Genomic DNA, 26,225 nt, shown 5'->3' with positions numbered 1-26,225 from the left:
CCATCAGTATGTTTTGAGCATAATTAATTATTGGCCAGTCAAATATAGGGATGCCTCTATTGTCATAAAAAAAATGCCAAGAAGAACATGAAAAGAAGGAAGGGAAAAAAAGAAAAAGAAAAGGAGAATAAGTGGTAAGAATGTTATCATCATTTACCACGTAAATTTTTTTTTCCTGAATCGTTGGCCATGTAATTGAATCACTGAAAGAAAAAGAAAAAGAAGAAGAAAGGAAAAAAACGCAAAAGAGAAGGGAAAAAAGAAATGAAAAAATAAATATAAGCACAAGCATTACATCGTAAAATGAAAGGAGACAAATAAAAGAATATCACCCCACAATTTGTCAGACTTGGATGGCAATTCTAGGGGTGGCTTCACATTAGGTGAGAGGCAAGCAATAGTGAGATTTTATCACCTTTCCCTTTGTAGCATATGGTAGCTCTTTTTATTTCAGACACACTCTTCACACTTTTTCACTCACGTGTCTTTTCTTATCTCAATTTTCCTGTCTCTCAATTTATCTTAATTTTTTTATAAAATCTTATTTTTCCTTTTTTATTGTATTTATTTAATTTACTCAATTCTATTAGGATTTTTATTTATTTTTAATTTACATCTGGAAGTCCAAACAAAATACGGTGTTTATAGAGGTGTTCATGGAACGGGACAAGACCGAGACATCCTCATCTTGTGTCCCATCTCAAAAAATAATCAGGATTGAATTTTTATTCCATGTTCTATCTTATTCTGAAAGTCATCTCATTTTATTAGAAATCAAAATAGGATTAGGACATTCTGATAAAGCGGACAATATAGGAAAAAGACTTAGATAACAACTTTTATTAAAATATTAAATAACATAACCTGTCAAGTTTAAAACTAATTACATAAATCATAATAATTTAAAGTCTATTATTGAGTTACATCAATCACAATTACAAATGTATAACTTAAAATTAAGTATACATAAAACATAATTCATTATAACATTAATTACAAGTGACCTCTAGCTACAAGAACAATAGTAATAGACAAAGCAGGCACAATATTAAGTCATTTTTTTCTTTTGTTGATATATTTAAAGCTATTAGCTTTTTCAAAAATAAAGTAAGAAATACGATACAAATAAAACTTATTAAATAAATAAATATAGAAATAAATTATATTGATATAATTAATATATTGTGAAGAAATATATTATCTTGTTTTACTTGCTCTGTGTTATTAAAATTATTAATATCAATAATTTTTAGTTTTGAATAAGGATTGCAAATATTAAAATTATATTAATATAATTAATATATTTAATACATATTTTTAAAAGAAAAAATATATATATATATATTTTTTTTTTTTTTAAATATATATATACATACATACATACATATATATATATATATATATATAATTCCAGGACGAGAAATCTTAAGGGCAATCTCTTATTCCATCCCGTTCTAAACCCATTTTTGTCCTGTCTCATAAAGTTTCATCCTACTTTTTTTCTAGTTGAGAAAAACTCATCTCGATATGATTGGGACAGAATTAAACTGACTAAAATGAGTACAAAGTTAAACTCTCCTAAATAAAATAACAGCCAACATGAAAGAAAAATATAAATCTTAAAACTATTGAAGGAATTTTCATGTCTGGCTCTCATAATCAAACTCATGATTTCAACGGGAGATTCGGGCACATGTTTTTGCAAAAAGGAAAAAAAAAAATCTTACTAGACTATTTCTTCATGTCTCGACAATGAAAGTTGGATTAGACTACTTTTTAGCCAATCTAATGCTAATGCTATTAGCCTATTACTCCACATTTATTCTTGGCCTTTTATATCCATAGCATCCTTCTTTGGATCGGAATTTCTCCTTGTATTATTTTGGAAGGGTTACATGGTTTGGGAACTTGAGAACTAGGCATAATTAGGGTGTTTGCTTTTGCTCTAGCTGATGATATATTGTGAATCAAGATATTTTAAAGCTTTTGGACAACTTTAACAGTTTATGCTATTCAGAGATGTGAAACACGCTTCTTCTTTTTTTCGCCCGCTACTTCATCTTTTTTTTTTTTAATATTTCTGTTTTGAAATTGTAGAATTTTCTTTTTGTGTTGATACTTGATATATTGGCCTTCTTACAATAAAACAGAATCCATATAATTCTAGTTTCCCATCATTTGCGTTGGGCTCACGCGGTCACGCCATATCGTTTGACTCACTGAGCGTGTTGGCGAGACTGGGTGTTTCTAGACACTTCGCCTGAGTGTTTGGCGCCATCGTATAAATCCCCTGGAATCACATCTCGCTTCTTTGCCTCACATAACACAGAGCCACAGATTGTGTCCGGCGATACAGAGAGAGAGAGAGAGGGAGGGAGGGAGAGGGAGAGAGAATGTCGTACCTGTTGCCGCACCTTCATTCTGGATGGGCCGTCGATCAGGCTATTCTTGCCGAGGAAGAACGCGTCGTCGTTATCCGCTTTGGCCATGACTGGGACGATACCTGTATGCAGGTACCTGTGTATTCATTCTTCTTTAATCTCAATTTAAATTCAATGACTGCAAATCAGATGATGACTCGTGGAATATCTGAGGTGACTTAAAAATTGGTTGAAGAATTTGAGTTTAAATTAATGAACGCAAATGTCTATGTTTATTTGTGGTTCATCTTTGTTTGTTTTATGTTTTGAAGGATGACAATTGACGAAGGAAGCTATAATCTGAAATAAGGTAGACACAGAGCCTGCATTTAGACCATATCAATTGTGTTTAGTTTGGTTGTTGTTGTATTGATTTTTCTGCATTTCAATTTTTGAGAATAATTGTCATAGCCTGCTGGGAAGCCCAAGAATTACAAAAGACTGTAATGGAGGTAGAAACTCTGTATGGTTCTGTTGAGATTTGCAAACTGATTAGAAGTGCTACCAGGTTGCACGATATGTTCCTTAATGAGAACTTGTTCTGTCTTTGTTTTTTGCTTGTGATATTAGTTTGAATATGCATCGGTAATTTCTTTTTTTTTTTTTTTTGGGTTGATTCTATGTATCTTCACCTGGAAATAGAAAAGCCTAGAACAATTTGTGGTGAGCAGGCATATCAATTGTAATCCATGATTATTGCTTGTTGGCATATAAAGATTGATGTTGTGTATCTAAATGGATATAGAACCAATTAGTATATAGCCTGGGATGATCTCGTTAATCCAAACAAATCAATGATTTCTGTGTGAAAATCCTTCCGAGAACACAAACAAAAATGATAAGGACTAGAGTAACGGAATAGCAGAACAATGAAAGAATAACTGAGAACTCTGTAAAATCATTATGTTATGAAATCTGTCAATTATTTTCACTTTTTCCTGCCTCATGAAGGTGAATGTGTTGAGCTCAAAAATAAAAAATAAAAAAATCTTTTGAAATTTGTCAATTTCTCCTAGTTAAGCCCTCTAATGCATGCCAAAAGAGAAAGAAAAATCCTCTACTTACAAAATCGATTGGGATGTTTATGCTTTAGTAAGTAAGTTCTTCAATGTCAAAGGACCTTGAAGATTTTTATTTACGTCTTTGAATCATAAGCATTTGCTTTTCTTCTCTCTGGTTCCGAATTGGCATCCTTAGCCTTTGAGGGGATCAAGGATTTATTCTCCTGAAGCTCTCCCATTTTTGTATGCATTGGCATGTTTTCATGGCTCAAAATTTAAAGGAAACTATTTTTTTCTCAAAGTTTGTTTCAACTGCTATGTTGGAGTGGTAGTATGATATTTATTGGTTTAATTATGGGAGATATGTTGTGCTCCAGGGATTCAAAGTATTGCTTCGTCCTTCTCGTTGCCCTATTTAAACGTGCATCAGATAATTCCTTTCAATTCTGTAGTCTCAAGATTTGTCCCAATGTTTACCTAATCATTTGATTAATATGTGTTAACATCAGATGGATGAGGTGCTGGCATCAGTTGCTGAGACGATTAAAAATTTTGCAGTAATTTACCTGGTGGACATCACGGAGGTTCCTGATTTCAACACAATGTATGAGCTTTATGACCCATGCACTGTTATGTTCTTCTTCAGGAACAAGCATATCATGATAGACCTTGGAACTGGAAACAACAATAAGATTAATTGGGCTCTTAAGGACAAGCAAGAGTTCATTGATATTGTTGAGACAGTCTATAGAGGTGCCAGGAAGGGACGTGGTCTGGTAATATCTCCTAAAGATTACTCCACCAAGTATCGCTACTGAATTAGCATTCAAGTTATTGATTTGGGTTTTAGGGAACTACTTAAGACACTTGAGTGATAATAACCACTGTAAATAGTGAGCCTTCTATCTGATTACCTTTGAGTAGTTGCTGAGTTGGTGGTTGTGATTTGAATTGCATGGAACATCTTTAACTACAATATTATGTTAGCTGTGGCTAGTGTCCTTTATAATTGATGTCAGTTTGGATTCTACTTGTAAGATGTTTACTAGTTACTAGTGATATCCAGAAAATTATGCAGAATATTCTAAATTATCACGTAGGTTGAAAAATTGTAAAATTTTGAAACGCCAATTCTAAATCAGAGGTAGAGTTTCTTCTACATGTGAAAAATGTAAGTGGTTGTCTCAAGAAAGCAGTCAATATATAATAATTATAAATAGTTTGTGTAGCTGAGCGAGATCCTATTGTCGTTGGGCTGGAGAGGAGATTCCTCAACTTGCGTTTGATTTGAATCAGACGAAGAATTTATTCGCTCAATGAATATCTTATCTTGCACAATAATAATCGGTTGTAAGAGATTGTCATATAATACTCAACAAGTACAAATATCAAAGTTTGAGAAGGGACAACATACGTAAGCAATGTTTTTATCACGGCGGTTATTTTGAATTTTTTAAGAAAAATATATTTTAATAATTTTCAGATAGTGATAAAATTCAATGGCTGAAATTGATGCACTCATCAAGATTTTTTAAGGAAAATGTATTTTAATAATCTTCAAGTAGTGATAAAATTTAATTATTGTAATTGTGATACTCATTAAATTAGTGAATTTAAGTCACTCCATGAATTCAAATCCCATGGTTGCTTAACTTTTTATAAACAGAGACTAATAGTCATAGAGCTATCAAAGAAAAAGTTTCAGAAAATAGCAATAAAAAACTACTAGAAGAAATTTATATTAGTCAAGAATTAGTTATTGTTAAAACTTGAATAGAAAATAAGTCTAAATAAATTATTATTAATTAAAATAATTTATTATTAAAACCTGAATAGATATTTGTTGATAAAATATTAACTTGAATTAACAAGTATTTATTTAATTTTTGATAACCAATAATCATTGTTAATTTGAGTTTTAATTTCTATTTTAAAATACAAATGACTAACATGATAATTTAAAAAAAATGTGAGAAACCAAATGGATAAAAAATTAAACTTAAAGAGTCAAATTTATAGTTAAGACAATGTAAAGATTAAAAATTTTATCATTCCATAGCATCAAAGGTAAAATAGTCTAGCCTCCTTTCTTTTTTTTTTTTTTTTATAACTATCTTTGTGCTTGGGGCAATGACACAGTTATTGAGGCTCTAACTTCCGTTATATTTTACTTTAATTACATATATTTTATTTCTATTTTTAAATCCTATTCAAGCTTCTCTTAATATGAATAGCTACAAAACACAAACATTCTTTCTATTTTTAAAATTGTATCTTTATCCATCCAACCGTTAATTGACAATTAAGTTATTTATGTTAGATCAAAATATCTTTTTAAATATAAATGTTGTTTAAAAATTATTTAAATTACTAAAAACAATCATGTATATATTTTCTTAACTTTTTATTTGTATTTTGGATTTTTAGTTATGTAAATGTATTTATTTAGTAATTTAAAAAAATAAATATATAAATTGGCCAAAATAATATTGAAAATGTTTATTAAAAATTTAATTAAATAAAATTTTTAAATTATTTATTTAAATATTTATATGCTTAATTATTTAATTTATTTTAAATTGTGAGAGAGAGTACATAATTAAATCATACGGATAAAATAATAATTTAATTTTGTAACATAATTACAAATTAAAATTATCTATTTTGGAATCGTTAATATAATATTCTTAATTGTGTTAAAAATTAAACTAAAGTATAGTTTTTGAAAAATAGAATGGAGGTCTTTGTAATTTAGCAAAATGATAGGGAGGTCACCTTATTTTACTTTATTATTAATATATAAAATTCTCTCTCATTATTTTTCACATTATTGTCAGATTTTGAATAGGAACCAATGACTAGTTACTTAAAAATGAAAATATGATTAATTATTCTCATTAGTTATTCTAAGTCATACAATTGTTAAATTTATAAAATTTAAACCAACAATTTCCCAATTGTTTTGTTTTGTTGTGAGTAGTTTTAAATTGTATAATTTAATTAATTAAAAAAATATATTTTCATCATTCAAAACATTAAAAACATAGGTAAATATAGAATGAAAAATGACAGTAAAATCTCTCTGAAAGTATAAATAATAATTTAGTCCTTCAAAATACAATAATTTCCCTAAAGTCTCTAGGGGCTTTTTTGTCATTAATGAAATTTTTAAATTACCAAATTGCCCATATTGAAAATAAATAATTTACAAGTTTTATTTAAATATTCACAATTTTATTTGTTATATTCGCAACAATGCAAAAGTAAATCACAACTTTACATGTTAATTCCTTATTTGCTGTTATATTGTTGTGAATATAAAAAAAGTTGTAAATATTTAAACAAAACTTGTGAATCATTTATTTTCAATAAGGGTAATTTAGTAATTTATAAAAATTCATTAATTATAAGGAAATTATAGCATTTTGAGGGACTAAATTGTCATTTATATATTTTAAAGGAATTTTATTATCATTTTCCCAACATAAAACATCTTATCATAGAAAAAATTAAATTGCACCCTGAGTTTTTAAACTTTTCATACAAAGTCAATAGTGGTCCTCAAATTAAGAGTTGATAAATATTTTTAACCAGGTGGTTTAGACAAAACCCCAATTTTTTAAATCCATTTTTAGCAATTTTTTTAATACAAAGCTGCAGATAAAACCGTGCAAAGACACAGGCAAAGTCATATCCAAAACCATAAGTTTTCTATAATCAAGAGCTGGGTTGTCGAAAGTCATAATATCAAAATTTCCATGTGAAATTTGGTGAATCACAAGATCAATATGTCTATTTATTTTTTTATAAACATAATCAAAAGTGACTATTTAATTTTTAATAATAAAATCTCTCATTTTTCTTGATGATAATTGATGATGGATGGCTTTCAGAATGGTTGCATTCAATGAGTGACGTTTAGTTTAGTTCTTTTTGAGTAGGAGTATCTCTCACTTATTTCATGCAATGTATTTGGAAATTAAATTCCCAACCATTTTATTTATTTAAAAATGATAACCCTCACTTCTTACATTAACTTGGGTTTTTAGTCCATATTTATTTAGCAAAAAAAAAAAGTTCGTATTTACATATGTCAGAGTTTTAGGTTATACAATGTCATAATTTTATTCACCCTCATTTTGGGGGTTCCCATAATGTTGTATGAACGCGCGCGCGCGCACACATATATATATATATATATTTTGAGCAATTGTATGAACATATATTATTATTATTTTAATATATTTCATGTTATCATTGTTATGACAAGCCACAACCCTGTGCGTTGCACGGATTGGCCAATTCAAAAGACACAAATTTAAATAATGATAGTATAATCTAAACACTTATAACCATAATATGTGACATGTTGTTATAAAAAAAAAATGAAGTATTATTTAACAAAAGCTGCTGAATTTGACAACAAATGTTTAGTAAAGACATTATTTTTTATTATATAGTGAACTCAAAAGTAACGTTCACAAAAAAATCATGCATTAGTAACTTGGAGTTTTGAAAGATTAAAAGGTTGGAGGTTTTGAAAGATTTCTTTGTACATTATATTAATAGTACTTGACAACTAAATCAGCAAAATTTTAAATTTTTTTAAACAAAAAATTGCACCTGCCGCCTTTTAATTTGCACTTAACTCCATAAAAAATCAATGTCTATACGGGCATTAAAGATAAGCTTAGACCTTTATATAGTTACTCTATTAATTCGTAAGGTTCTTATTTTTCTCCACTAGTCAATTTGCAACCCATAAATTTAGGAATAAAACCAAAACTTTAGGATAGCAATCATTTAAAAGTATAGGGGTATATTTTTCCATAGTCAAGAAGTTTGAAGTGAATTTTTATAAACAAGGGCATCGTAATTTACTAAAAAGGTTTTTAAAATAATCTTTATCCTATAGAATGCTTTCAAATTAAATACATAATTATTTTATATTTCAAATAGTTTGATTCCCACCTAAACTTCTAGTACTAATAATCTTTGTAAAAATTTAAATCAAGTGATATGGCAAGTTTAAATATTTATCTCTAAATATGCAAAAATAAATTATCTATTTATCATGAATTGTTCTAGTGACTCCCGTTTAATGTATGTTCATGAGTGAATATATAATGAAACATAAATAAAGTAAATTAATTAATATTTTTTAAATTTTTTCAATATTAAAATATGAGGATGGATAATAAATTTGAAAATCAAAATTATGATAAAGTCTTAATTTGACATTAATTTTGCTATGAGATTTTAGTCATCCTCCCAAAACAAAAAAGGAATATTTTTTGCTTACAAAAGATATCTTACTCTCACCCAATTTTTTTTTTCTTTGATTGGTTACTCTTAGGGAGAATGACAGAGTTAATTTAACTTAGATCCTAAGTGTTAATTTCAGGAATTTATAAGTTTAATTTTTAATTTTACAACTTTATTATAATAAATTTGTAACTTGTATTTTAAATTTTAATAGGAAAAAATTTATTTATTCTTCAACCATATTAAGATTTAAAAAATAAATTGTAAATTTATCTTAATGAAATTATAAAATTAAAAACTAAACTTATAAATTTTTAAAATTTGATACTTGAAATTTAAGTTGAATTAATTTGTTGTTTCAGGACCTTTCTGTTCTTTTTCCTTGATCTTATTCCCAATGACCTAATTCATATGTTGCGTGTACTTTGGAAAAGCAAAATTAGTAAATGTGGACTAAATACCTTTATTGCTAGCCATGCTCCTGGGTTGATGGACTCAAAGCAATATCCGACCTTCTGCAAACTGCTTGGACTTTTGGTTTGACTTGCTAGAAAAGCATCTTTACCATTGAGCTGAAAGTCAAACTAAAGTACATTTACTCAAAGGAATATTTCGTAAATAAGCTTTAGGACTATTAAAGCTTATATATACATAATCTGATTTACCAGTTATAATACAAAATAAGTAAGAGTACTTATCAATTATAATACAATATAATAATACAGTAATAATATTATGCAATACATACATTTTTAAACTTTCTTCAATGCCTTATTCATATTTATATGCTTTTATATATTTTTGTCTACATTTAACATAAGAAATAAAAAATTTTCCATGCAATGCATGAGATTACAATCTACTTTGATTAAAAGCATAACCAACAAAATAGAAATAAAAAATAATATATTAATTAAAAATCAAATATTGAAATTGGTATATCATCAATTCATCATGCAAAAACTAATAAAAAAGAACATAAGTAAGGAAGAATATGTCTAGTACTTTCAACTTTTGATTTGAAAAAAAAAATGAGAAGAAAGAGGTCAAAGAAAGGCATGAAGTTGATTATTTTCTAATTTCTAAATTAAATATTATATATATTATAAAATAATAATATGGACTGGTCTATTAGACTCATAGGTCAAGTTTTGTGAAAATAAGCCAAACCTTTTTATTTAAATTGATCTAATCAAATGCTTGAACTTGACTAGGAGCCCATTTGTTTTATCCTTTTTTCCCCCTTGAAAAGTCACTTTTTTAAGAAAAAATTACTATAAGTAATATTTAAGGTGCTTATTTAAGATTTTAAAAATAATTAGAATCTGAAGAAAATCAAATATCTGATTACTTTAAAAAACTAACATGAATAACTTCTTAGAATAAGTCATGCAATGCATGAGAGAGAAAATTAGAAAAGGAACGGTGGTTTTCATGCTAAAATTGTAGAGGACAAAAGCAACCCTTCTCCTTGTGTCTTCTTCTGCAACATCTTCTCCAACTCAAGTGACCGTCCTTCACCTCCTCCCTCACTCTAGTTTGCTTGGATCAAATCAGCCTTATCTCCTAACTCTGCTAAAGGTTCAATTTATTATTTTGCTGCCTACTCTGTTAAAATTATTCTATGTGAAATACACTTATGACATCCCCGTGTTGTTTTCTATGATCATCAGCATCTCCCTGAAAATTATTTCAATTTGGGTAGTGTCGCTAAATAGAAGAGAGAGAAAAGATGCTTGTATAATAACTTGAATTTGACTAGTTTTAGCTTGAATTGTGTATATGTCAAAATTCTCTGGATTGTCTTCTTGATGGCATGGATCAAGGGTCTAATGCTATTATTGGAGGATCAAAACCAAATTATCCTTTTAGTTATGGCAAGTGTTTATCAATGTTAAATGAGGTTCCAAACTTGATAAAAGGAACAAATCAACATTTTTTGGCTATGAGAATTCTAGCCAACAAATAAAATAGAATAACATTTTGTCACTTGATCAAGAGATGACCTTCGATTGGCTAAACACTTGCACGCATGAGGACACCCTATGTACTCATTAGTTGGATATATTTTATATGTCATTTTGCTTAGGTGTTGAATTTATAATATTGCACATGTTTTAGATTTTATTTGATTCATTTGACTTATGGAATATTTGGTAATATTTATTCAAAATTTTATATCTATTTGTTCAATTTGTATTAATTACATTTATATTTTCAAGATGATTGATAATTCATATATAAGTGATGATGATTCTGCAATGGAAATTAAAGTCAAAAATAGTTATAAATATAGATTTCAAAGTGCAATGAATTTGGCTGTTTTTTAGTAATAGATCATATGTTAAAGTATGTTGTGAAAGAAAAGAAAACTATTTCAATTCTCTCTAGTCACAAGTGGCTAGTATAGTTGAAAGGGGGAAATGATAATAGGTTTTTTGAGCAATTTCAAAAAAAAATACATGTGTTTCAACAATTGTTTTGAGAGTTGACCAATAACTATGAATTGACACCTACCAAATACATTAGAGTAGATGAAAGTATTGCTTTTTTTTTTTTTGTATATCATGGGTTAAGGAGGCACATATAGATAAGTTCAATAATGATTTTAGCACTCTAGCCAAATCATTCACAACCATTTCAAAAAAGTTTTAATGATTATATATAAGTTAGACAATAGTGTAATTAGGCCCACTGATCCAATGCAAATTGCTACTTCTCAACATAAAAAAGATGATAATCAATATTAGCCTTATTTTAAAGAATGCATATGAGCAATAGATGACACTCATATTGGCATACATGTCCCAACAAATAAGCAGATGCCTAAAGGATATACGAGCACAAATGTAATGGCTATATGCAATTTTAATATGTGCTTTACATTTGCATTGTGTGATTAGGAAGGATTTATTCATGATGCACAGATTTTTATGGATACACCTCATAAACCATGTTTACAATTCCCTTATCCTCTTCAATGTTAGTATTATATAACTTGAGATATTTAAGCAATTTATAAGTATTTATGTAATATTGTTTAATATATTTTCTATTTTATGTATAGGTAAATATTATCTCACTAACTCAGGATATCTATTATTCAAAGGTTTGTTAAGACCATATAGGAATACAAGATATCATCTTGCACATTTTAGGGTAGCTCTTGGCTTTAGATCAAGAGATAAAATATTTAATTTTTATTACTCTAATTGGAGAAGTGTTATTAAAAGAATTTTTTGTGTTTGCAAGATAGGATGGAGAGTATTCCAAAATATGACCAATATCAAGCTTATTGTTCAAATTTCTATCATATGAACATGCTTTGCTCTTCATAACTATGTTAGAAGGATGGACTCAAATGAATTGATATTCTTTAAAATTTTGAAAACCTAAGAGTTACAGTATAGAAAATGATATTTTAATAATGAAGATAGTAATAATGTATCTTATCATGATAAATGGCAAGATCCCAGGTAAGCATATGTCAAATATATAGAAAAAATAAAAAATAATATTAGAGATCACATACTAAGATGAATGTGTTATTGGATTTTTTTTATTTTCTTAATGTCAATAAAAATTTTAAGTTGATGAATCAAAGTTTGAAATAATTTATTTTAAATAATATTATTTAAATATCTACAATTTTATTAAAAGAATTTTTTTTAATATAAATTAAAAGAACCTTTTTTTTATCTAAACATGTTTTTAAAAAAAGTATTTTCATCCAAAAAAGTGAAAAATCATTTTTTAAATAGAAAGTAATTTTTTATAATTATAACCGCATGCAAAAAATTTTGTATTTTTTAAAATCTTTATAAAATAAATTACATTTTATAAAATATTTAAAAATTTCTTTTTTTTGGCTTTTTTTCTCCTCAAAGTATAATGATTATATTAATAAAAATTAAACTAATTTAACATACCAACTCATCAACATATTTACCCATCACACAATTAAAATCTAAAAAATTAACATTATAGTGTAAGAATGAAAAAATTACTTATGATTACATCTTAGATGATTAATTATCTACAAATCTCATCTACTTATAAATACTGATTTTGACACGTGTGTAATTTTTCCTTAAGAAACTGTCACAAACTAGATGTATGAATATTAAACTTTGGCACCAAATTAATTAATAATGGAGACTTGAGTGACTATTTTTAATCGTCAGCGTGTTAATTGAGTGACTAATCCAAGCGTTTGGTTTTTCCTCCAATTTTACAAAACAAAACAATCTCTTGTCTCGTAGAAGGAGCCGATTATTTTTTGTCCGGAATTCCACACTTGTCGACCTGTGTAGCAGTTCTCCGGCGAGAAGAACGCACGAACGAACCCTAGGGCTTTGTCTGCTCCCAAAATCCGGTGAGATTGATTTGTTCAATCTGGCTTTGAATTTGTTCCCCGCCTCATCTGTTCATTGTCAACCCTGCATCGGACGCCGTCGCATTTTTTTTTTCAAATTCTTTTATTTTGTCTAGTTGGAAGATCATAAATTGCGAGTGTTATCATTGTCATTCTTTAGTAGCTTGGATGAGTTGCCTGGATAAATTGGCTTACTAAGGTATCTTCGTTAAGGTGTCTGGAACAAAAATTAAAAGAGTATGATATCAACTATGCTTATTTCAACGATTTCAGTGGGAGCGTGAGAGTAATATAGGTCTGCCTATGCTGTTCATGAAGGGTTCTTCTTAAAAATATTTGTTGCATCAACTGTATGGCCTGCTGTCTGATTGCTACCTTTAACACAACTTTCCTTATGGCTGTTGATTGTGCAATACAGACCAACGAGTTTGATCGAGGAAATTTATAGCTATAATCCTTTGAAAGAACAACGTTATCAAATGGAAAGAGGAACCAAGACTATAGTTTATAACTTTGAATATGCATGTATCTTGGAATTTGTCTTGTTCATTTTTTTTTAAAGAAAAAGAAAAAGAAAAAAAAATTGCCTATCCTGCTATAGATCCCCCTGCTTTGATAGTGTCTACCTTCTTTGCATTACTTATACGTGCTATATAGGTTACAATTCAATGCTGAATAATGTGCTCACTTGCATCAGTAAAAAACAGAATAGAAACATTTAGTAGATTTTTTTTTTTGATTATTTAATATTTGAATTTACACAACATTATTATGATGCAAATTATGTGTTTGCGGGTAGTGACTTTCCATGGTCTTGAGTTTAATTTTGAGTGTAAAATGTTCTGATAAAGCTTACTGCTGCATCAGTTGTTTAGTAAGCATGATCCATGGTTTTTAGCTTAATTTTGAGTGTATAATCTGTGGTAAAGCTTGCCACTGTCTCTGATGATTTTAGCATGATCTAACCTTTTTTAGCTAAACTTTGTGCATAGATTCTGATGATAAAGTTTAATTGAGTTAACAATCTGGTGATAAGGCTTCCTGCTGTTTCTGATGCTTTTATTGGCACGGTCTGGCCTTGTTTTTTTTTAATCTTAACTGAATATAAATTTGGGTGAAAAAGCTTGGTCACACTGTTATTACTGGAATTTCATGATCTGGCCTTTTTTTTTTTTTTACCTTAATTGAGTATAAATTCTGCTTGTTGATTTTGGTTTCAATCCAGTTTGTACATCAAGTTGGGTCAAGTAAATGTCATCTTATGGTGATTTCAGTTCAAAGATTGTTTATGATGGGTCATAAATTTTGTATTTAAACAGGTCTGAATGAACCTAGGCAAGGCTGAGATTACCTTGGTAATTAATTTCAAGTGGGGTTTAAATTAACAGAAATTTAAATGGTGATTTGTGCAGTTCCAAGGATGAAGCAATTGTGATACAGTCTTGAATTTATAATTTGATTGCAATTCAGGTAGATCCTGCTTTGATATATAGGGATTTCAGATAATTTTTGCCTCATCTTTGTTGGAAGGCATTGAAATTTAAGAAATGCTTGTGGTAGGTGTCAGATCTAAGTATGCTTCTTTTTATGAAATTCTTATTATTTTTTCCTTTAATAGTTTGGCTCAGTTGTAGGATTGGACTGGTCACTCATCCTGCAATATGTATTGATTCAGGTTTGCTCTGTTGCAGGAAAAATCAAATTGCTCGTTGAGGTTATGGCAGATAAAGATGAGGACTTGCCAAGGGATGCAAAAATTGTGAAGTCTCTTTTGAAATCAATGGGAGTGGAGGACTATGAACCTCGTGTCATACACAAATTTCTGGAGTTGTGGTATCGCTATGTTGTTGAAGTATTGACAGATGCCCAAGTATATTCCGAGCACGCTAGCAAATCTGCAATTGATTGTGATGATGTCAAGCTTGCTATTCAGTCAAAGGTTAACTTTAGCTTCTCTCAACCACCACCTAGAGAGGTAACTGCATTTATTTAGATAAGTGTCATGCCTACTATTGTGTTTCTTGATATTAAGCTTCATTTTTTAAATAGTAAATTAATCGTGTCTGCTCTTTTGTAATGTAATTGATGGTTCGTTTGGATAAGGGACAGCAGAAGAGAAGAGAATTTTTATGAAAATATTCCTCTTGATTTAAGTTTTGGAAATTGGGATTTCATGGCGTCCTTCCTTACCCAAGAAAGTGTTAGATGAGATAAATTCCTTTATCTTCCTTCAATCCCGGATTTTTTAAGTTTGCAGGTGTTAAGCATGTGTTAGCTAATAAAGAACGTAGTTGGCTGGGGGAGGGGGGGGGGGAATAGTATAAGCATCTAATATAGAAGCCATGTCTTCCTCTTATTGAAATAGCCACGTTGGTAATTGATATCACAATTAATTTGCTGATACACATTCTAGTAAATAAAATAAAACAAAATATTATTGCACAATCTGCTGACATTGGACTCAGAATCATACCAGTGCACAAGCAAGCTGTTGCTCAGCTGCATTTTTTGCTTCTTCATTAAGGTTGAAAAGGAATTATTTGTTTAATAGAAGTATCACATTTAAATTATACTACTGGATTCCAGAAAATCTTGCCTATGATATATCGTCTTTTCCCTCTTCACCTATTTCCTTGTTCCACAACCTTTGAGATTTTATTGTACCTAGCTAACTGAAACATCTACTATCTACTAACTGAACTTTCTGTTAATTGCTTGGGCATGGATTACTTTCTGTTGGCCGGCACTCTTTCCAAGTGGCAAAATAATAGGAAACTAGAGTTGTGCTGATGTTAGAATGCTTGATAGTAATCAACTAGGTTGACATGAGTAGTAGAGCTTTTCTTTTTTCTTTTTTCTTTTGTTTTTTTTTTTTAAAAAAACAGGTAGTTGGGGGCTTGATTCACAGCCTGTGTAGAGAGCAAACCTCGTTGGGATGGAACCACTCTTTGCCTTCGATACTCGAAGGGAAATTAGTCTCTGTTGTAGACAACAGAGAATGCTCATAGTCTGACCTAAAAATCTGACCTAAAAATACTTGATATATAGGAAAGATGTCATGAACTTTTGTTTTATCATGCAACTTATTTAAGCAGTAATTTTTCTCCCAAAATATAAAATGTTTGATGATGTAACAACTCAACAGGTGCTTTTGGAGTTGGCTCGCAGTCGGAACAAAATACCATTACCAAAGACAATAGCAGGTCCTGGCATTCCTCTTCCTCCTGACAAGGATACACTAATCAGCCCTAACTACCAGCTGGTAATCCCAAACAAAAGGCCATCCCAGCCAATGGAAGAAACTGAGGATGAAGAAAGTGTTGATCCCAATCCCTCTCAGGAAGACAAGACAGATATGCAGCAAAATCCTCAACAAAGGGTGTCATTTCCACTGGTCAAACGCCCCAAAGGCTAGCTCATTAAGGGTAAGTCAAATTCAGACGCTTGTAAGAAACTTCTTCCTTTGTTTAATCCAATGAATCATAAGTGAATGTCCTTGTTTTGACCGATAAAGAAGATTGTGGCTTCTTCAATGCTACATATGTATGATTAATGTAGTGACAAAATGTTATAAATTGTGGCTTTGTGATATTATTTTTCATGTCTGTTGTACGGATGGAGACTAGGAGATCTGGAGATGAGATGATTAAGAAATGTACGTGTTTGCAGAACTTGTCAACAAGATCTTGAGATTCCGGTGGCAAAATGAATTGAAGCTCAGATATGCATTTGGTGCTCAGGTGTACATGTTTTTGATGTGATTTGGACTCATCAAATCTTACATATGGAGATTTAAATTCTTAATCTTTTGGGTGATGACTGATTTTCTTCTTTTCTTTTTTAACAAACATATGTTTTTATATTCTGTATTTATTAAAATAAAAATAATTAAAATATTAAATTAAATTAAATATAAATTTATCACAAGGGCAAATCAAGAGTAAAACTACATCTTTTTGCCTGTTTGGAAACTTGGGCCTATTCAACAAAATGTATGTGGGATATTAAGAGCATGTTTTATTTTGTTTTCATTTATTTAAAAAATCTATTTGATTATATTATTTGAAAACAAATTGTGTTAAAAAAAAAATCAGCTGATAGGAGTGATTAGTTGATGGTGGATTTTGTTAGTTAAATGTAGTATATATTTTTTTAATAAAAAAAGCTTAAAATAATTTTATAAGTGAGCTTAAAAATATTTTTATCCAAACATGCTCTTAGTATTTGATTTAAACTGGATTCAAAAGCAACTTCAAAAGCAGGTAAATCTAGCTTCAACATAAAGCTGGGAGACTAATAAAAGCCATTTCAATTTTAGTTTATCTAAACATTAAAAAATGTCTAACTAACTTCTGCTCTTCTAAACTAAGTTTGGGGCCAATCCAAACATGCTCTTCATGTTTGATTTAAACTGAATTTGGATTTACTGTGCAATTCTCACATCACGGAGCTAAAAAACGAATCCTTAAAAGCATCAGACCTGTTCTTTGGCCAGTACTAACCTCAAGTATTACCTTGTTTATTGATTTATTAATATTTTTAATCATCCCCACGAAAATCCATTGAATCTAATACATGCGACAAAGGCACAAATAATTCTTTGATTTTGCCATGTTCAACTTTCAAAATAAAATACGACATATTGAGAAACAGACATAAACGAGGGCATTATAATTAATAAAATCAAATTTTCAATACAATATTTACATGCCTGTCAATCCTGCACAGTTAAATGATCCATGGTTAACTTTAAATCTGGATTTTCTACCACCCAGTATGGAAATGTGCATCAGAAAATGTAATTTCAGCTTGAAGCATCTTCCAAAGTATTTGACCATTTAATTGATGATTACCAGATTTAGAACTAAACAATTTATTTAGAATCAAATATTAGAAACAGCAGCGATCATTTAGGCCCCCATAAATTACTGATATGTCAATGTCAAATATTTCTTATCCCATCTGATTCTACATCCTGCATTCAGTATAAGCAAAAATTCTAAAAAGATTTGCACAAATAATTGAGCCTGCAATAGATCTAGCCAGGACTCCTTTTGTCTTTGCAACAAGAAAAGTCTGGCAGAACATGCAAGTCAAGTTTCTTGCCGTCAACAAAAACACCCCAAAAAAAAAAACAAAAAACAGAATTACAGAATCAGCATCTTCCTAAGTTTAAATTTGATTTAGTTAGTGAAGTTAAGTGGTTATCATTTTTCACCAGAATTGGAGAAAGAAAGTTAACTTCACTAACTCCATGGATCCTCTTCAAAGGATCCTGTTCCACATATACACAGAACCAAATCAAGATATGAAGAAACCATTCTACAAATAATGATTCAAAACTTCCTTTTATTGATTATATTAGAAAATTCAAGATCAATTTCACAACAAAAACAGACTGGGACTTTCAAAGCAAACTAGCTAAGGGATGGAAGAGAAGAAATAAAGTAGGCCATTTCCAATTAAAAATACAATTGATAAAAATCAATGTTGCATTCATCAAAAGTTATATCTACTACAAGTAGTTAACCATCTTCAAATGCAGATTCAGTCCATCTAGTAAGAGATACACAAATATCAATTCTGGTCGAGAATCATAACCTGAGAAGAAACTATACATGGACCCACCTAACTCAACACAACTCTCTCCGGCCATCTTCTTCAGCCCCTTATCTTTCATAGCCTTCCTAGCATTTGCTGCATTCTCCCACATCCCTACTTCAGCATACATGTTTGCAACAATAACAAAATTCCCTCCCCTCCTAGGCTCCAACTGAAGCAACCTCTTCCTCACCTTATTCCCTATCCCTGTATGGTCATTAACATCATGAATAGTGCATGCACTTAGCAAGGTTCGCCATACAATTGCATCTGGCACGATAGGCATTCCCTGTATGAAGTCATAAGCTTCTATGAGATAGCCAGCACGACACAAGATATCAACCATAGCTCCATAATGTATCATCATGGGTTTGACCCCGTGAACTTTTTCCATATCCTGAAAGTATTGGTACCCTTCATTTACCATTCCAGCATGACTACAAGCACATAGAACCCCAAGATAAGTTACATAATTTGGAGTTATGGTTGGATGGTCATTTATTTTGGGGAAAAGTGTGAGAGCTTCCTCAGCAAACCCATGTAAGGCTAGTCCAAGAATCATTGCACTCCATGTCCACACATTTTTCTCTTCCATTCTGCTAAATACAAATTTAGCATAACCTACTGCTCCAGACTTTGCATACGTGTCAACAAGAGCAGTACCTAACTGACAATTGAGAACCATCCCTCTCACTATCACTTGGGAATGTACCCATCGCCCAAGGCTCAAGTTTCCTAACTCAGCACAAGCAGAAAGCATGACAACCATGGTGGTTTCGTCTGGTTCAAACCCACAATCTCTCATTTTCACAAAATACCCAATTCCATCTTTGAACCAAAGGTTCTGAACACAAGCATCTATAACCGAATTCCATGAAACGACAGTTCTCTCAGACATTTCATTAAACACTTGTTCAGCGTCCAAAATTTTCTTGCAACAAGCATAGAAGTTGATCAAGGTATTTTGTACATAAACATCAGAATCCAAACCACACTTGACAACTTCTGCCTGCACCTGCCGTCCTTCTCCTAGTGCTGCAACCATAGCGCAAGACTTGAAAAGGAACGGAAACGTAAGCTTAGAGCGTGTAATTCCTCGACTCCGCATTTCATGGAATACCCAAATGGACTCAATAGGGGAATGGCTGGAAGCATAGCCCCTAATGAGTATATTCCAAGCAACGGATGGTGGGTTGGGAGAGATGTGAACAAGTGTTCGTGCATAGTTCAAGTTCTGGAAGGAAGACAAAGCATAAAAATAAACGAGCTTTCTCAGTAAAAAAGGATCCTGGGAAAGACCAGAAACTTGTAATTGAGCTTGAATCTGAGAGAGTTGTTTGGTGGAAACGCATAGGTTCAGGAGAGAGAGACATTGGTGCTTCTTGGAGACGAAGTTTGCGTTGAGGTTCGGGAGTTTTGGAGGAATTGCCAATCGAACCATGCATTGGCTTTCTATGCGTGTAGTAGCAAACAGAACTTGAATAAATAAATTTGGGCAGTCAATTTTGGTAATTGCTATAAAGCAGGGTTAACGCAAAGACTAGCGTAACGTGACTGGATTCGACCAACGCTCATCCTTAAGGAAGGAAACGAGACTGCCATCCTGGTCTACAGCAACAGAAAGTAACAGTTCTTTCATTCCATCATTCGCAGGCCCATGATATTCACCAAACATACAAAATATGTACTGAGATTTTGACAATCAAATTGCATCTCATTCCTCAAACTCTCAGATTAAGAAACTGAAAAGAAAGCAGAAGCAAAGTGAGATAGATACAGGCCTGGTTTCGTCATTTAACACGCTTACCCACATATTTCATCACAGTTCGCTACCGTTATCATATTTGGCGACGAATCACCCTGCTCCGGCGACTATGTGGTCCCTGGCAATGCGAAGGCCACTGAATTTGAAGACTCCTTCCTAAGAGACAGGCCCTCCGGCTCTAGGGGCCGGTTTAAAAAATCACCGCCATGATATTTTTTCAATATTTTTTCAGAAAAAAGAGGCAGTTAAATTATTAATATTGTATTAACAGAAAAATTACTGATATGGCATGAAATAAAAGGAAAGAAGTTTTTTAAATTTATCTTTATTAAATTCATCATCATTAAAAACATTTTATTCTCTATTCATCTAAAATTTTGAAAATGTAAAATTAAAAGAAAATAATTAATTATTCTTAGATAATTTTTAGATAATTTATTTTCATAAGGAATAGCTCAAATTACTTTAATTTTTTGAAAGAATATATTTGAAAATTTTAAAAGCAGTTCTTTTGCTTTCTTTTTTAAATAAAGAATGCAATTGAAAGTTTAAAAATTTATATGATTCTTTTTTTCTTAATAATTATCATTTTTTTTAAAAAAGGAAAAACTTAATCTTATAATTTTTATATTTTCGCTCAATTTATAATCAAGTCCCTAAAAATTCTATAGCTAAAGGAGTTAGTCCATAGTAATTAACCCCGTTAATTTTTTTTTTTTTTTAATGACATTGCTAGCAGCTAAGTTGTGTGGCTGACTTGCTGGAAAAATTCGACAAGCAGCCTATCTCCCTCTCAAAACGCGGCTTGTTAATGGAAAACAAGAAATTGAGTATTTTCTCTGAGGATAAAACATTAACTCTCTCCTGGGAACTGTATAACATCATAAGAAGGAATATGCAGAAGTGGAAGATGGATGAATGAAACCTATTCTCTTCAAAGCTTTACGAAGCACGACAACTTCAGGACAAGACTTAAAATGTCAAAGAATGGATCTGCAGAAGGAGAAAGAGGAAGGCAACAAAGACTAACCAGAAGTTAAAGAAACAGTTGTCCATCAATGGCCTTTCATAAGTTGAAAATCACATATCCTAAGATTTATATATATTTCTAATATGCTCACTAATTATTAGATATGAGATTTCTTTCTATATTATTTTCTTTGCTATATTCTCTAGATTTTTTCCTTTTGCCTCAATTTATATTTTTTTTAAAAAAAAAACCCATATAAGTTTCGGAGAGTAAATTAATTTATAAATAAATCTCATAAAATTTAAAAATCGCAGCTATGTCTCTTAGGATCTAAGGTAATTTAAAATTAAAATATAAAGATAATACTACAATCTTACCCTTACTCATAATACATGATTAGTTTAATTATTGAATATATGAAGTTACGGTTATAAAAAGTTAAAATGATAATTCTAAATTACTAATAAAATAGTCATAATAATTAATATTAATTTTTTTAATAACGTATTATCAATTTAACTATTAATATGTAAAATTAAAGGTGTAAAATGTTAAAATGATAATTGTAAATTATTGATGAGATAATTATTAACAATTAGCATTAAATTTTTTTTAATAATGCGTGATTGATTTAACTATTAATATTATGAAATTAAAATTTAAAATTTTAAAATGATAGTTATAAATTAACAATGAATTAGTATTGATGAGGTAATTATAATAATTAATATTAAACTTTGTTAATAATGCATGATCAATTTGACTATTAATGTTATAAAATTTTAAAGTGATAATTATAAATTATAAATGAATTTTGATTGATATAATATTTTTTAATAGGGTCATTATTACTTTTGCACCAATTTGAAATTATACTCAAGTCTCATAAGACCTGACTGTAATTTTAAATTTCACACAATTTATTTGTAAATAAACCTACTTTACATGACTTATACAAAATTTTTTTTTCTATTTTTTAATCTAAAAAACTCAAGTCTATTACTTTTTCACCCTCTAGGCAACATAAGAGATTTATAGGATATTGAATAACTTTTATACTTATTTTTTCAATTACACCCTTACTTTTCTTTTCTTTTTTAACTAATCTTTTAAAAAGTGATACATTGAAATTTTAATTACTATTATCAAAACTCTTATATAGAATATTTAATAAAAATATAAATAAAAAAATATGAATATTTTAAAAAATTAAAATTTCAGCTAAATATTATTCGTAAAGCATAAATAATTAATTATGTTCTATATTATAATAGAGAAGAAATAATTATTCTTCTCTTTTTTTTAACTTTCATAAATCTGAACGTTATTTAAGAGAATTCTCGTCCAAGTAATTTCTTTTAATCTCTAATTTTTTCTTCTTCATCTTTCATTTCTATTTATTAAGTCTGATTTTCTCCATTCTTTCCGTTGTATTCCAAATCAAAAAACTCTTAATACCATATCAGTTTTTATATTAAATATACTTTATTTAAATAATTTACATCATTTGGTCAAAGATATCATAAACTTTATATATTTCTAATGTATTCACTAATTATTAGATGAGATTTTCTTTCTCCAACAATCATTTTACATGGTATAACAATAGAGCCAATAATTCAGGCCAAACCCAATAAATCAACCCAATCCACCTAAAAAAAATAAGACCAAACTTGATAATACAAATTTTTTTAAAAAAAGATAGAATATTTTAAACCTGATTTGAATAAATTTGACCATTAAGATTTTCAACTCCATATATAAGTTAATAATTTTGACCAAACTCGATGGACCAACTCAAATCCTAACTTGATTATGTGAATTTTTTTAAAAAGGTATAATATTTTAAACCTAATTCAATTAAGCCCAACTCAAATAAGTTTGACCTGCTTAAATTACCCGCCCTATATAAGAGAAGCTTGTAGGACCCTTTGCTTTGCTTTTGATTTTGTCTGGATGTGGTCCTCAATAGATGAGAGCATGCGAGATTGTTGAGAATGAGAAGAAAAGTGGCTGAATCGCAAGGCTAGATGCTACAACACTTCTCCAATTGAATGCAATGGCCAAAGAAAGGCCTGCGTCAGATTAAAAAAGCATAAGAAAAATACAAGAAAGCTTCTAAAAAAAATAACGGAATTAAAATAACCTCGGCTGAACAATATTGATGCTCTAATACAAAGGGAAATCACACCACAGGTTCTCAGCAATAACATGGTACATAACAGTGATAACTATGAAAGCTATTAAGTAAAAACTAGCCGAAAGAAGTGTAAGAGAACAAAAGAAGAAAATCTACAGGAAAACTCTTATCCAATTTTTTTGCCTTCTTTCACTGTATAGGTATTTCCAAATCAAAGTCAAAGAGTAAGAGACGGTGCAGAGGGGCTTTAGCAAGTCGTGGATAGAGTCCAGAAAACTGAAAAGAGAAATTTAGAGCCTGTTTATTTCTATTTTTAAAAATTATTTTTATTTTTAAAAACAGAAAAAATTTAAAATTAATTGGTTAAGTATTTTCTATTTACTTGTTGCAAAACTGTTTTCATTTTAAAAAGAAAACAAAAAAAACAATTTCTTATTTTCATTTTTTTCTATTTTCAAAATAAATTATATTTGATTATTGAAATTATAATTATATTGATCAATTTTAATAAATCACCATCATTATCATCATTATCAATTATTTTTTAATTCTAAAACTCTTTTTAATTAATATAACCAAACAAATTTTCATTTTATTTTATTTTGAAAAAAATTCTAAAAAATATATTATAAAACAGTTTTAAAACCAAAAAATAAAAACAGAAACCAAACGGACCCTTTTTATTTTTAACTCAACATATGTTTTTTCCAATCAAATTAGAACAAGTGGACTTCAAATTTTTACAACAGTTAAAATGTTAATATACATATCCTAATTTGATTAAGAAGAAATAGGATAGAATCTAGAATCCAAGATAGGTAGAGAGAAATTAGAATCTAACTTCACAAGTTAAGAAGATGGAGGCAAAATCTCTATCACAACATGAACAAGGATCTTAAACTCATACCTTTAATAAAGCCTAAGGCGAATCTTTCAAAATTACAACAAATTTCAAAATCTACTTTCCTATCTCTCCACTAGCTTTTGCCTTATTTATAATATAAAAATAAATATCTAATAAAAATAACTAAATCAGAAAATAACTGACTAGATCCTAACCAACATTGGTTCAATAATAAACAAATTTATCTCTTTATTATCTGTAACAGAAAAGAAAATAACAACTAAAAATATGCTAACAAACTTATTGACTACTTTATCCACTTTCACCCGCAATCCCATAACATACATGCTCTATCAAAGTACAATAAACTTAAGTGCCTAAGTTTTTTCTAAAGGAAAAACAACAAAAACTTAAAAAAAAAAAAAAACTCATTGATTGGGGAACTGAATGGCCAATGATAAGGATAATAGAGGAAGAACAAAGAAAAACATAAAAGAGGAAAGGAATCATAGGGTCATCGCTGGAAATCAGGGGAATAAAGAAGGGATCTGAGTCAGCTCTTTGACCATGCCTATCTAGAAGATTATTCAGATCGGGTCAACTCTAATTAATTCCCAATTCAGCTCCAATTTTTTTTAAATTTTGAGCCCAATAAAAGAAGAAAGAATCATAGGGTCATCGCTGGAAAGCGAGGGAACAAAGAAGGGATTTGAGTCAGCTCTTTGACCATGCCTATCTAGAAGATTATTCAGATCTGGTCAACTCTAATTAATTCCCAATGCAGCCCCAAATTTTTTAGATTTTGAGCCCCGAGATAATTCCCAAACAACAACCCAAGGAGAGAGTTCTCCACAGCAATGGATGTATAAAATAATTGTGGCTCTCAAAATCATGAAAACAACCTTGACTACGCTGCAACACCTTAACTAACCAAAAGGCAAAACCGAACAGGCATACTTTTAACCCTCCACCTTCCTGTGACCACTTTACTCCTATCTACCCACCATCTGACCTTGACCCTCACATCAACAAATCAGAAATCAAATGCTGCACATCAGAAAGAGGTGCTGGTATACAAAGGAAAAACAATCAAACAATGATCAGCCTAAACAAGAGATACAGCAAGAGACAATGAAAAACATACAATCTAAGCAAAGCAAAAAGACTTCTCTAACTCCAAATCCTGAAATTCAATGAGAGTTAGAGGTTCTTATTTCCCTCAAGATAGGGGTGAAAATGATACAACAACAACAACAACAACAACAACAACAACAACAAGCCTTTATCCCACTAGGTGGGGTCGGCTACATGGATTGCAAGACGCCATTGTGCTCTATCATTTATCAAACTTTTAAGAATATTATTATTAAAAGATCGCGTTCAACAACTTGCCAAGAGTGTTCTCTTAGGTCTTCCTCTACCTCTCTTAATCGGACTCAAAGTTATATGTTCCACTCTTCTCACTGGTGCCTCCCTTGGTCTTCTTTGTACATGCCCAAACCATCTCAACCGATTTTTTATCATTTTTTCCTCAATAGGTGCCGCCCTCACTTTTTCACACGTACGTGCTCATTTCGAATTTATCTTTACGTGTATGTCCCGCACATCCATCGTAACATTCTCATCTCTGCTACTCCAACTTTATGCTCTTGCTGTCCCATTAGAGCCCAGCATTCACTACTATATAACATGCCGGTCTGATAGCAGTGCGATAAAACTTTCCTTTAAGTTTATTAGGCACCTTACAGTCGCAAATAACTCTTTTAGCTTTTCTCCAATTAAACCACCCAGTTGAATTCTATGTGAAATATCTCCACTGATTTCGCCATCATTTTGAATAATAG

General features: G+C 30.1%; 3 protein-coding genes across 9 annotated transcripts; 2 read left to right on the top strand and 1 right to left on the bottom strand.

The window, feature by feature from the left end:
• The first annotated feature begins 2,170 nt into the window (after nucleotides 1–2,170).
• LOC129306500 (thioredoxin-like protein YLS8) lies at nucleotides 2,171–4,501 on the top strand. 3 transcript variants are annotated; one of them, XM_054947131.1, is made up of 4 exons: nucleotides 2,173–2,513; nucleotides 2,693–2,730; nucleotides 2,818–2,872; nucleotides 3,931–4,501. In XM_054947131.1, the coding sequence occupies exons 3-4, from the start codon at nucleotides 2,867–2,869 to the stop codon at nucleotides 4,237–4,239; spliced, it is 315 nt and encodes a 104-aa protein (XP_054803106.1). In that variant the 5' UTR covers nucleotides 2,173–2,513; nucleotides 2,693–2,730; nucleotides 2,818–2,866; the 3' UTR covers nucleotides 4,240–4,501. The 3 variants fall into 3 exon arrangements, with proteins under 3 accessions (XP_054803105.1, XP_054803106.1, XP_054803107.1); XM_054947132.1 differs by lacking the exon at nucleotides 2,818–2,872 and having other exon boundaries at nucleotides 2,180–2,513; XM_054947130.1 differs by lacking the exons at nucleotides 2,693–2,730; nucleotides 2,818–2,872 and having other exon boundaries at nucleotides 2,171–2,513.
• Nucleotides 4,502–12,885: 8,384 nt separating this feature from the next.
• Nucleotides 12,886–16,865, top strand: LOC129306540 (transcription initiation factor TFIID subunit 9-like). 5 transcript variants are annotated; one of them, XM_054947193.1, is made up of 4 exons: nucleotides 12,886–13,061; nucleotides 14,474–14,531; nucleotides 14,753–15,036; nucleotides 16,207–16,865. In XM_054947193.1, the coding sequence occupies exons 3-4, from the start codon at nucleotides 14,779–14,781 to the stop codon at nucleotides 16,474–16,476; spliced, it is 528 nt and encodes a 175-aa protein (XP_054803168.1). In that variant the 5' UTR covers nucleotides 12,886–13,061; nucleotides 14,474–14,531; nucleotides 14,753–14,778; the 3' UTR covers nucleotides 16,477–16,865. The 5 variants fall into 5 exon arrangements, with proteins under 5 accessions (XP_054803168.1, XP_054803169.1, XP_054803171.1 ...); XM_054947196.1 differs by lacking the exon at nucleotides 14,474–14,531 and having other exon boundaries at nucleotides 12,887–13,061; nucleotides 16,207–16,486; nucleotides 16,688–16,865; XM_054947195.1 differs by lacking the exon at nucleotides 14,474–14,531 and having other exon boundaries at nucleotides 12,887–13,061; nucleotides 16,207–16,486; nucleotides 16,683–16,865.
• Nucleotides 16,866–18,393: 1,528 nt separating this feature from the next.
• On the bottom strand, nucleotides 18,394–20,580 carry LOC129306455 (pentatricopeptide repeat-containing protein At2g36730-like). Its single transcript, XM_054947069.1, has 2 exons — nucleotides 20,496–20,580; nucleotides 18,394–20,404 (listed from the first exon to the last, which is right to left on the bottom strand). Exon 2 carries the CDS (start codon nucleotides 20,101–20,103, stop codon nucleotides 18,577–18,579), a length of 1,527 nt encoding a protein of 508 aa, XP_054803044.1. The 5' UTR covers nucleotides 20,104–20,404; nucleotides 20,496–20,580; the 3' UTR covers nucleotides 18,394–18,576.
• Nucleotides 20,581–26,225: the final 5,645 nt, after the last annotated feature.

Source organism: Prosopis cineraria, unplaced genomic scaffold (assembly GCF_029017545.1).
Source record: "Prosopis cineraria cultivar Desert tree isolate PC_DT_omini unplaced genomic scaffold, ASM2901754v1 PC3, whole genome shotgun sequence".
In the NCBI taxonomy this organism is placed as follows: domain Eukaryota; kingdom Viridiplantae; phylum Streptophyta; class Magnoliopsida; order Fabales; family Fabaceae; genus Prosopis; species Prosopis cineraria.
Note: the sequence above shows the minus strand (reverse complement) of the source record. Positions and strands in the feature narration are given on the sequence as shown.